The sequence below is a fragment of the Sus scrofa genome, chromosome 8, assembly GCF_000003025.6.
Source record: "Sus scrofa isolate TJ Tabasco breed Duroc chromosome 8, Sscrofa11.1, whole genome shotgun sequence".
NCBI classification, from domain to species: Eukaryota; Metazoa; Chordata; class Mammalia; order Artiodactyla; family Suidae; genus Sus; species Sus scrofa.
Genome location: NC_010450.4, coordinates 121,899,539 through 121,911,799, shown reverse-complemented (window position 1 = coordinate 121,911,799; position 12,261 = coordinate 121,899,539). Strand labels below are relative to the sequence as shown.

At 35.3% G+C, this 12,261-nt stretch overlaps 1 protein-coding gene across 5 annotated transcripts in view; it reads left to right on the top strand.

Annotated features, from left to right (window-relative positions):
- The window catches only part of RAP1GDS1 (Rap1 GTPase-GDP dissociation stimulator 1), a 140,690-nt gene that overhangs the window by 95,693 nt on the left and 32,736 nt on the right, over nucleotides 1-12,261 (top strand). For all 5 annotated transcript variants that reach the window (XM_021101742.1, XM_021101741.1, XM_021101740.1 and 2 more), the window contains one exon: nucleotides 5,182-5,310. In XM_021101742.1, coding sequence (XP_020957401.1) covers nucleotides 5,182-5,310 — 129 coding nt within the window. The remainder of the gene's footprint in view (nucleotides 1-5,181; nucleotides 5,311-12,261) is intronic.

Genomic DNA, 12,261 nt, shown 5'->3' with positions numbered 1-12,261 from the left:
AAAATCCGTTTTCAAAAAATCCTTTTTTAAATTGTTTAACTTTTAGAAAGCAAGAAATGTGTAAAGGTATTGTTTTTAAACCTCTAATGTTCTTAATACTAATGAATCCTGATTCTCTTTTATTTTTTTTTTCCTTTGAAATTGCTGTTTGTCGTTGAAATGTATAACCTAGGGCTTAAATTACAGGGATAATCTGGGTGTAAAACATAACGCATGTGTTGTATACAGAGGGCTTTCAAAATAATTGAAGTCAACTTTAAACAGTTCTAAATGCTTTTAGTTTTCTATGCTCAGCACTAGGTTTAGAATAAAAATACTTCATGTTTTTCATCGGTCCACAAAAAAATACTAAATAATAAGTGAAAAGAAAGTCTTGTACCTGCGCATGTGTGTATAGTTTTTAATCACAAGCCATCCTCTTGGTATTGTATTTAAGTCAGTTTACATTTCAACATTATAAGAGAGCTACAACTTCCTTCAGCTTACAAGTTCTACTTCACTGTCGCATCTGATTTTTAATTTATAGATATATTTTTTGAAATACAGATGTGCCATTAGTCAACGGCAGTTTTCTTCAGTCTTTATTATGCCCAAGTGATTTTTATCCAACTTATATTACAACTTCTCAGCAAGATTTGTATTTGCTTGGTTTTTTTTTTTTTGTTTCAACTGTATATAATTAATCGTGACTGTAGATGGGGTTTTTAATGCAAGCCTATAAATAGGGATATTGTACTCTTTCTACCATGAATAATATACATACCAAATATACATGCCAATACAGAGACTGTGTATTTTAAATTGTGTGTTTTATTTTGACACAGTTTCATAATTAAGTTATATTTACCAATAAACTTAATAATTTTATGACATTGTCTATAAGGGCCTTTTCTTAAGAATAAGATGAACATGTGTTATAATCATCTTAAACCTTTTTAGTAATTGATCAACATAACTTCATTTGAGTTAGTGGAATTCTTGGCATACTTTTCTGGACCTATAATCTATACCAATGTTTTAAACAATAAATTTAAAACTCAGGGGGAAAAAGGTTCTTCAACTTAAGATCTTCTCTCCAGATCTCCATTCTTTGGAGTTTCCATGTGTGTGACCTGAAGAACTTGGAACCATTGAAATTCAAATGTAGGTAGGTAAGTGTTCACACCAGCGCATGCGTTGATTGCCTTATATCTCTTTGTATATGCATCTGTATTGCACCCCCTCAGTGCCCTTCTTCCTCTTCCTCCCCATAGATCATGCAGGGCCTGTGTCATCTTGATATTATGTAATTTTGGTCAGTATTTGTCTGTGATGTGTGTCAGGAGCGATTTTAAAAAGTCTTCAGACATTTATGACATTGTGCTGTCTCAAGACTGTCTTTCACACATAAGTGTTTGCTATGTATGGGCCTGGGTTGCATTTCTGTGAATTGTGTTTGTTGAGCTCTGATAAACATTCCCTTGGAGTTGTTGGTATTCATTCAAGGACGCAAAAAGTCTCAGTCTTGCATTATGTCGCTTATTCTCTCAAATGTATCTAAAAAATGTGAACTATTTCTGGTTCTAATAATTTCTTCCAGTTAGTCTTTGGTGTAAGTTATACTCCTGATACCATTCATACTAGCTTGAGTGTCAGCTACTGTTGTTTTAAATCTATTCATAGCCCTCTTTGGGCAGTAAGAAAAAGGTGATTAAACACAATCATTTGCTTCCAGCGTAAGAATTAATACTAATTTATTCCATACAAACAGGATCCCTACTCATCCCCCAAAACTATTTATTAGTAACATACTAAGTTGTAAATAAGATAGACAAACACATCTAATCATGGAATGTTCTCCTAAGATTAAGTAGAATTTCTACACCCATAAGCAAAAGGAGATGTCAGGTACCTTAATTTTATTTCACTCAAAATATCTGAACAATAAAATAGAGGATTCCTACCATGTTTTTAATTTTAATTATTTTCTACTATCACATCAGTCAGGCATATGGTTGAATTTCAGAATCTTTTTTCCATGGTTTTTTTTTTTTTTTTCAATTCCTATAAAAATTAGGTAATCCATTGGCAGTGATTCTTAAACTTGACCTCAGGACTCTTAGATACTTAAAAATTACTAAAGATCTCAAAGGACTTTTGTTTATATATATAGGTTATATCTATCAATATTACAGTATTAGAAATTAAAATGATAATTTTTAAATTATTTAGTATTGCACTTTAAAATAATAAAAATCCATTATTCGTTCATGTAAATAGCATGTTTTAATGAAAAATAATTTCAAAATTAAAAAAAATTCCTGAAAAGAACAGCATTTCTTCTACTGTGCGTGTGTGATGGTGAAGAATACAAATACTAGGACAATTTGGTGCCACTGCCTGGGTTCGTAGTAGAGCCCCAGCAGTTTTACCCACCCATGTTTTTGTACTAGCAGTGCAAATGTCAATACAGTGAAAAGGCAAGTCAAATCTTGCTAATTTTATGAAAGTAGTTTCAACTTGGTGATCCTCTGAAAGGGTTTTGGGGACTCCTCATTGAGAACCATGTTCTAGCATGCCTGCTTATCTTGAAATGAAAATTTGTATCAGCCTGTTTTTCCCTCTTCTGGGCCTCCATTCTCCAAGGACAAAGACTTGCCTATAATTGGTTGAACAGACTTTAGAGTTACTTAAGTATAATTTTTGTTTTGGTTAGCATCATAAAAGTAAATCTAAAAGAAGGCACCCAAGTGTTGCAAAGTGAGTTCTGTCGTCGGATGACTATATATTTTCCTCTTTACGTGTGTGTGGTATGTGTGTTGTATGTGAGTATACAGCTAATTTGGCTCTTAGGTAGCTTGAAAACACATTCTCATGGAGCATTGCAATTTTCATGAATTATGGCAATTCACACCATATGTCCTTAGACCATGCTACCTTTTCTCCTGATTTACCACAATTTCAGATATTACTGCCTCAATTTGTATGGCACAGGTTGTGTAAAACTTTGCAATGTTTCTTAACTTTTTGTCCCTCTTATCCCTGCAACCAAAATTCATAATATTATAAGTGGTCCAAGAAAGTGGTAGAGATGCCAAGTTAAGAAAATGTGAAGAACATCATCTTCCACACGGCATTCTCCTGCTGAGTTATCTCCTTCATAAGTTCCGTTATTCTCTGATGTTCCTGGACTGTTGGATTTTTATAGTTTGTACCAACAGTACTGAGGGGGTGTGTGATGCTTACATATATGCAGACATATAGTGGAGTTTGACTCACACTCAATGCATGCGCTAGTGCTCACGCTTACGTACCTGAAATTTAATGATTCAACAGCTCTGCAGTATTTGAAGAGGTAGTCAAAATGAATAAATAAATAAATGCAAGTTTAAAATACTGCTAAAGAACAAGGATCTGCAGAGGTGATCCAATAATATAGAACTCTATCTACTGGTAAGTAACTGAAATAATGTCTAACTTGGAAAACTTATTGGTGCATGATTGTTATAAACACTATAACCGTAATACAAGTATTCTGCCACTCTAACACGTAGGTATAATACTATCCTAAATATAATACAATGGGTATAACAAGTAGTTTGCCTGTAAGACAATGCAAGTATTGTGAATCATTCATTAATCACTAAATTGTATAGTTAGAAAAAGATATTTAGCATAAAAACATTTAGTTGAATATATCCTTTTATATCTATTTCTTTTAGAACAGATTTCATAATTCCATTGCACAATTTGAAATTATTTTGTACCATTTGAACTCTAAATGTACACTTCACTTTTCTCAGGCCCGTTTCTATTCTTCTTTTGGTATATAGGCCCCTGTCTAGTATAGATGGGCCACCACAACTGAACCAGATAATGTCTGTAATTACCATCAGTTTTCAGGGCCTGTAAGCCTCTATTGGCTGTCTCTTCACATTTCATACTAAAAACAGGAAAAATGTAGCACAAAGATCACCAGGCAAGTAATCAACTGACATGTGAGACAAGTCAACATTGCCTTTATGCCCTTTTCCAATAATCAGCCAATTACTGCCTTATCCATAGGTTAAGAACTATGAAGAGTGATACAGAAATTAGTTTACAAACTCTGCCAAGAGATGCATGCTATGACAAAAATGTGTTTTGTAAGAAACAGATTTTTATCTTTAGATTCCCAATTGGTAACTTAAAGGAATTTGGAGAAAATTATTAACTTGAAAATGGCATATAATTTTTAAAAGGAAGAAAAAAATTGAAAGCATTCCTATACCTTTGGGTGAACCACTTAGTAACAGTAATAGTGTTTTGCATAGCTTATGAGTGTTTATGTCTTTTCTTCGCTTTTTCTAAGTGGTAGTATTTTGGTTTTCATTTTGGTTTATTTACCTCAACTCTGCTATAGATATTCTATTATCATTGTTCCTCAAGACCCATTGTGGAAATTCAAGGCATATTAAGGGCTTTAAAATCAATTTGTTTCTTAGGAAATGAAGGCAGGCAATGATGACAAAGCCATATTGACCTCATTCTTTTTACCTCCTAAGCCATATTTTCCTTTCTTTACTAAAATGGTTGTCATTATTATTAAATAAAACTTTGAAAAATATTTTAAGTAACCAATTCTTTCCTTGTTAAAACTGTTTTCCTTCCTAACAGTCATTGAAGAATGCTCTGCTGCAAATAATAATGTGTGTATTATATACTTTTCATTCTTTATTATGAAGCAGCTGTTTTTAAGGGACTCTTAAGATGCTTATCTTCTCTTTTGGTCTTTATTAGACTTGCTTTTTTTTCTTATACTTTTTCATATGCTCTGTGGTTTACTATAGTGCAATACTTTGTCTAACCTTTTAACTTAAAAGCCAGTAGTAATGGTTAGTTATTTATACATTTTAAAACCTGCTCTGTAAAGGTATAAGGCCATGTTTTTAAAAAAAAAAAAAAAATTGACTTGAATTATTTTCATTTCTAGATTTCTTTTAAATATTGAAAAGTTTTAAAATTCAACTCTTCTAAACTAATGTCTTAAACATTTTCAAGACAATTTTGTGAATGGACTTAATATTGCTTTATTATATTTGAAACAGTATTGATTTTATAATAAAGAGGATAAGAGGTGTTTTCTTCTTACTGATGTCCATTTAATACATAAACACTTTTCTGTGTGTTTTTCTTTCTTTCTTTTTTTTTTTTTTTTTGCAGATTCACTTCAAGCTCAGCTCATCAACATGGGTGTTATTCCTACCTTAGTTAAATTACTGGGCATCCACTGCCAAAATGCAGCTCTTACAGAAATGTGTCTTGTTGCGTTTGGCAATTTAGCAGAACTTGGTAAGTCCTAGTCATGAACCAAAAATGTAATAAACTTATTAATCTACCTGTAGTAAACTTTCCTTTAGATGTTAACAGCCTGGAAATCCACTTAGATTATATTAATTTTTTAAAGCATGGAGATACTTGCTTCAGTGTTGAAAAGTGAGATCCAGTTGGATCTTATGATTGTGTTTATAATTCAGGCTACTTTGCTCCCCTCATTGTTTTATGTTAAAGTTTAAAGTTTATACTTTTATACTATTTAATAGAATTGAATATTTTAAATGATCTCCATTTGACTTTAGTATTCTTATATGAGAGAGACTTGGGTATTCTTATATGAGAGAGAATCTTTTTTCTTTGAATGGCCACACCTATGGCACATGGAAATGCTCAGACTAGGGGTCATATCAGAGCTGCAGCTGCAGGCCTACACCACAGCCATGGCAAAAAAGCGATAGTCTTAAAATCAAGCATCTCTAGAGCAAAAGTAAAATTATTTCATCCTCTATTACATGTTGTATAAATTTGCTTATCAAGTAAAAAGAAATCTAGCATCTCCCCTCTCTTTTTACAGAATCCAAAAAAAATGTAGAGAGCTTTTTTTATAAGAACATATTTGTAATAGCATTTGGAAAAAATAGTGGGAAGTCCTTGAAGATCACAAAGCAGAAGCAGTCCGGTGCTGACTGCGCTACCTAGGCCTAGTCAGAGAAAAAGACTGATCACCATTACAGCTCCATCTCTTTTCTGTGTTTATTTTCTCTATGTCATGTATATTATCCTTTCTTCTTTTTTTCCTCTCTCCTCATAATTCTGGAAGGTTACAACTCCTGGTCTGAATCTACTCCACAACTAGATTCATAATTAATTGTTCGTTATGGGGACAGTGAAACCAAATGATGTTGCAACATTGCTGAAATAAGGAGTTCCCGTCGTGGCGCAGTGGTTAACGAATCCGACTAGGAACCATGAGGTTGCGGGTTCGGTCCCTGCCCTTGCTCAGTGGGTTAACGATCCGGCGTTGCCGTGAGCTGTGGTGTAGGTTGCAGACGTGGCTCGGATCCTGCGTTGCTGTGACTCTGGCATAGGCCGGTGGCTACAGCTCCGATTCAACCCCTAGCCTGGGAACCTCCATATGCCACGGGAGCGGCCCAAGAAATGCCAAAAAGACAAAAAAAAAAAAACCAAAAAACAAATTGCTGAAATAATAGCTACAACAAAGTAAATCAGTTCTGTTAATCATACCCACTTTATAAATAAATAGAAGCACTAGGACTCTAACCTTGTTTTTTTATCATTGAAAGCTCATCTCCTTAAACACTCACATTAAAATCTTGATTTGAAGAGTTCCACTTGTGGCTTAGTGGGTTAAGAACCCAGGATAGTCTTTGTGAGGATGCAGGCTTGATTCCTGGCCTGAGTTAGTGGGTTAAGGATGCAGTGTTGCCACAAGCTGCAGCGCAGATCACAGATACAGCTCAGATCCTGTGTTGCTGTGGCTGCGGTGTAGGTCTGCAGCTGCAGCTGCACTTTGACCCCTAGCCTGGGAACTTCCATATGCCACAGGTGCAGACATAAAAAGAAACCAAAAATTTCAGTACTGAACTTTTGCTTTGACTTCAAGTTAAGGGAATAGGGATTATTTGTCAGTTAATTTTTAGAAGTCATTTTTATTCACTGGGTCATCTCCTGGTATTTGTGAATGTTTGTCCTTTGCTTTTTTTCTTTTTCATACTGTCCCATTTTTTTCTATCATTCAAGTACGACCAAGAATGAAAGAACATTCATTTACTGTCACGAGTTAGTATCCATTATTAAAATGGAATGAAAGAATTTGTGTTTTGTAGAAATAAAACAAATCATATTATAATCCCTGATAATGTCATGACCTTTGTAACAGAAACATCACTTAATAAGAGCTGCCTGTGTTAAGGTTATCAGGATTTGTTTAGGAAATTGCATTGATCATCTCAATTTTGCCCCATCTCCCTTGGTCTGTATTAAAAGATGGATATGCACTCAGTTTAGTTTGGCCCAGTTTTGTACTCTGTTCCTTGCTGTTACTGCCCTTACCCCATATGGAGAAAGAAAAAAGGTTTTTTTTTCTAATTTACTAAGACTTCTGGAGTATATATCATGAGTCTGTTATGCCCATGTAATAACTACTGAAGTCAAACATCAACACTGAAATAAAAACATGTATACCCAAGGAGACTTTTTCTCTTTTCAGTGTGGGCTTTACTGCCTATGAGTTAACACATCACCTAGCATTATTTTATTGTCGCAGGTAAAGATCAAGACCATATCACATTCAAATCACACACTTCTGAATATGGCATCTCGCTAAATAACTCTAGTTACTTTTTGTCAAAAATTTTACATAAAAATGTTAAATAGCCGAGGTTTGTGTGGTTTTGCTCACTAAAGATATATAATAGCTTAAAAACAGAATATGAAATAATTTAACGAGCACAATCTATTTCAGAATTGGGGACAGAAAAGAAGACACAGTTCTACCTTTTTATTGTTCTCTTTGAGTCCTAGTTTGTGTGTATACATGATTTTTTAATCATGGCATGAATCCAGTCTTTAAGTTAGCGTTCTTACTTAAAATTGTAGATTAAGCAGAACAGGATTTTTCACCTTTTTATTCAGTTCCACAATCCTTTATAAATAAAATTGTCTGCTAAAAATATTAGTAATCAGGGAGGTAAAGATGGTAGAAGGAAAAATCTGTACTTACTGTCACTCCCTTCTGGAAACCAACTAAAACTACAGTAAAGAACTTTTTTTAGGAGTTCCCGTCGTGGCGCAGTGGTTAACGAATCCGACTAGGAACCATGAGGTTGCGGGTTCGGTCCCTGCCCTTGCTCAGTGGGTCAAGGATCTGGCGTTGCTGTGAGCTGTGGTGTAGGTCGCAGACGCGGCTCGGATCCCGCGTTGCTGTGGCTCTGGCGTAGATCGGTGGCTACAGCTCCGATTCAACCCCTAGCCTGGGAACCTCCATATGCCGAGGGAGCGGCCCAAGAAATGGCAAAAAGACAAAAAAAACAAACAAACAAACAAAAAAAACTTTTTTTAGGGAGTTCCCATTGTGGCTCAGCAGGTTGCGAAACTGATTAGTAACAATGAGGATGCGGGTTCGTTGGGTTCGTTCCGGCCGTGGCCTCTCTCAGTGGGTTAAAGGATCTGGCATTGCCTTGAGCTGTTGGGTAGGTCACAGACACAGCTCAGATCCTGCATTGCTGTGGCTGTGGTGTAGGCTTGCAGCTGCAGCTCTGATTCAGCCCCTAGCCTGGGAACTTTCATGTATGCCTCAGGTGAGGCCCTTTAAAAAAAAAAAAAAAAGGTTGAAAAAATGTACCATTCAAACCTATAAAATACTGAGGTAGTCATATTAACATCAGATAAGATAGGCTTTGGTATTAAGAAAAAGAAGAACTTTTTAAAATGCTAAACCCTCAGGGAAAAAGGAGAGGAAAAAAAAAAGTAAAGGAGAGAACATCAAAACATTTTAGAACACCAAAAGAAAAGCAAGCTATGACTCACTTAGCAAAACTCTGAAATCTAAATCCTGAATTGGAAAGCCAAGAACCAACCATTTGCTCTTTGTAATCTTCAAAAGATTTAGGATTTGGTGGCATCAATTCTAAACCCTCTTTCCTTCCCACACTCTAATTAGCCCTTCCCATCTAAGCAGAAGACTGCATTTATTCTCTAGAAAGACTAAAAGCAGAGGATTTGTAGACTGGGAACATCAGACTATATCGAAGTAAGAGGTACCAGAGTACCTTTCTGAAAACAGGTTAAGTGAAAGTAGATACACTGAATTATCCCATTTGTCCTCCAGAACATAGGCTTAAAGATTCTTATGTTGGGGTTTCTCTGCTGAAGAGCCATCTGACTGACCTACAGGGAATCTTCAGTCAATAAGGCCACTGATACTCATAAGTCCTAATCAGTTTTTAAGTCGTAATTCTTAATTAATGGCAGACAACTAGAGAGGTGAGGACAGCCTCTGACATGGAAGATAATGAAATAAACAGAGAAAAGTAACTTGGAAGAAATAGTAACTATGCAGGGTCGGGGGAAGAAATCCTAATATGCTTAGATAAAAGAGAAAAATGCTGTAAGCATGACTGTAACATAATGCTGTTTTTAAAGACAAAGGAACAAAACAAAGCTTGAGCATTAAAAACAATAGCTAGAATGAAAGACAAAAAGATATGTGGAGAAATATTACAGAAATAAAGCAAAAAATAAGTATATGTTAAATAGAAGAGAAAATATAGATGGAGGATCAGACCAAGGGTTCTAGAAAGAGATAAATAGAATAACTCAAGTATCATGGAACTGAAGTATGTATTTTTCCAGATTGGAAGAGTTCGTCAAATGCCAAGCCTAATGGATGAAATTAGGCCCCTAGACCATGGCACATCAATGTGAAATTTTAGAATAATGGGGACATAGAGAACATTTTGCAGACTTCAGTGAGGGGCAGTGGGGGGAGTTACATACAGAAGATTGCAAAGTTCCCTGGTGGCTCGGTGGGTTAAGGATCTGGTGTTATCACTGCTATAGCTATGATTACAGCTGTGGTGGGAGTTCATTCCCTGGCCTGGGAACTGCAGCCAAAGAAAAAAGATTGCAAATCAGTAGGCATCAGATGTCTCAAAACAATACTAGGAGCCAGAAAAAAATGGAATCTTGTCTTCAAAAATTTGAGTTAAAATTATTTCCAATATAGAATGCTATACTCAAACTATCAATCAAGTGCGAGGTTATAATAGAACACTGTCAAACATGAAGTCTCAGGAAATTGGTGTCCTACCTCTTTCCTGTGGAGTCCACCACAAGATGCGTTCTACCAAAACGAGGGATGTAAATAAGAAGACTACACAGGAATCGGGAAATAAGATCCAACAGAAAAACAGGAGCTTGTGGTAGTATGGTGACGTGAGTACCCCCAGATGGCCTATCTTCAGAGAGCAGCCAGTGCAGAATAGAAAAATTCTTACAGAGGATGAAATTGATTGAGCACTTATCGTGAATGAGCTTATTAACAAAAGATTAGACAACTGATGGAGAATTTGGGGTTGAATTAATGATTAGTATGAGAAAAAAAATAATTCCAGGGAGACAAAGGAATTCCAAGGAAAATGAAGTAGTGTATTATTGGAACATTAACTGTTAAATAACCAAAATTACAGTATAATTACATTTAGAAGATGAAGTGTGTTGTAGAGACAGGAAAAAAAGACAGCTAGCTAATGCTTTATCTTTCATAGTGGGAAGTCTGTCAACAATACCTAAAACCATTCTGAAAAAGAATGGATATATGTATGTGTAGAACTGATTCACTTTGTTGTATACCTGAGACTAACACAACATTGTAAATTAGCTATACGCCAATAGGATTTAAAGTATGTACATATATGCCTAAAATTTAAAAATAAAAAATTGTCAATATAAATACGTTACTTAAAGATTTAGAGATAAATACCAATGAATTAGCTAGAGAGTGTTTTGTGTTTGTTTTTGATGAAAAAATGAGCAAGAGGGACCAGATTCAGCCAATAATGTAAGTATTAGGAATAACTGGCTCTCCAAACCTCATGTATAATTTTGATTGCAAAAGGTCTGTTAAAGACCCATAGCATTTAATTCAAATATAGTATCCGAATCACAGTTCTTGCTGTCCTTTCTCTTTATCTACCTGCAGGATAAATACAATTTTTTTTTCTGTAATTCCTGCATTAATTATAATGCACTGTTTCCTTGTGCTGGCAAATGGGCTGAATTACTTAGCAGCAGTGATTTGGTTTCACTTTAATAAGTGGAGGAATTAAAATACGGATTGGAAAAAAAGAGTGCTAGAACTATTATTTTTAAAAAGAGTACCAGCACACACCTGGGTAGATGGTGTCTGTCAACTTCATCTGTGATTTTATGTTTCATTTTATTTGAAGAATTGTCTGAAACAGAGGCGTAACCATCAGTGTTCAAGAGTTAAATCATTCCTATTTAAGTCAAACCAACCTCCTTTTAGGTAACGGATGCTGACATTTGTAGAAAATGATTTCCGAGGGTTTAGGTAGCTTATTAGAAGACACACTCCACCTTCTACTCCCTTTCGGTGGTACTAAAAAACAGTACTTACAAGTCTGGGCATAGCATCTCATCATTTTGGTATAAAGCTGGTACTTGTACCAAAAACACTGTAACAGTAAAGTGGGTCAAAACTTTATTAAGCTAGAGTTCCTATCGTAGCTGAGCAGAAATGAATCTGACAAGTATTCATGAGGACCTAGGTTCGATCCCAAGCCTCGCTCAGCGGGTTAAAAATCCATGTAGTGTAAGTCGCAGACATGGCTCAGATCTGGTGTTGCTGGGGCTGTGGTGTAGGCCAGCAGCTAAAGCTCCAAGTTGACCCCTAGCCTGGGAACCTCCATATGCTGCAGGTGCAGCCCTAAAAAGACCAAAAAAAAAAAAATTTTTTATTAAGGCATATTAATTGTATTTCTCCTTTTTCTTTTAAATGTGAATTTACAGTATTTTTTATTTGATATTGGCAGAGATTTACCAGAGACTATAGAGACCAGAATGTAACTTTTGCATTCATTAATTGTTCTTTCATTCATACATTCATTTTTTGAACACCTGTTCTGTATTGGACACTATAGTGTGTGTTTGTGGTAGTTAGATACTGTCCTTGCCCTCAAGGAGCTTACAGTCTAGTGGATAAGATGGAAATTTATTTTTTAAATGAATTTACCAATAAGCATATGATTATAAATTATGATAAGTACTAGTGTGAAAAAGGAATGAGGTAAGGGACTAATTTAAATTACAGGTATAGACTCTAGATAGGAAAGAGCATTTTCAGACAGTCAAAGCTTCAAAATGTTTATGTCCTACACACAGAACAGAATAGCTTTCTTAGGAAGCTGCTGCAGGATGCCTCCA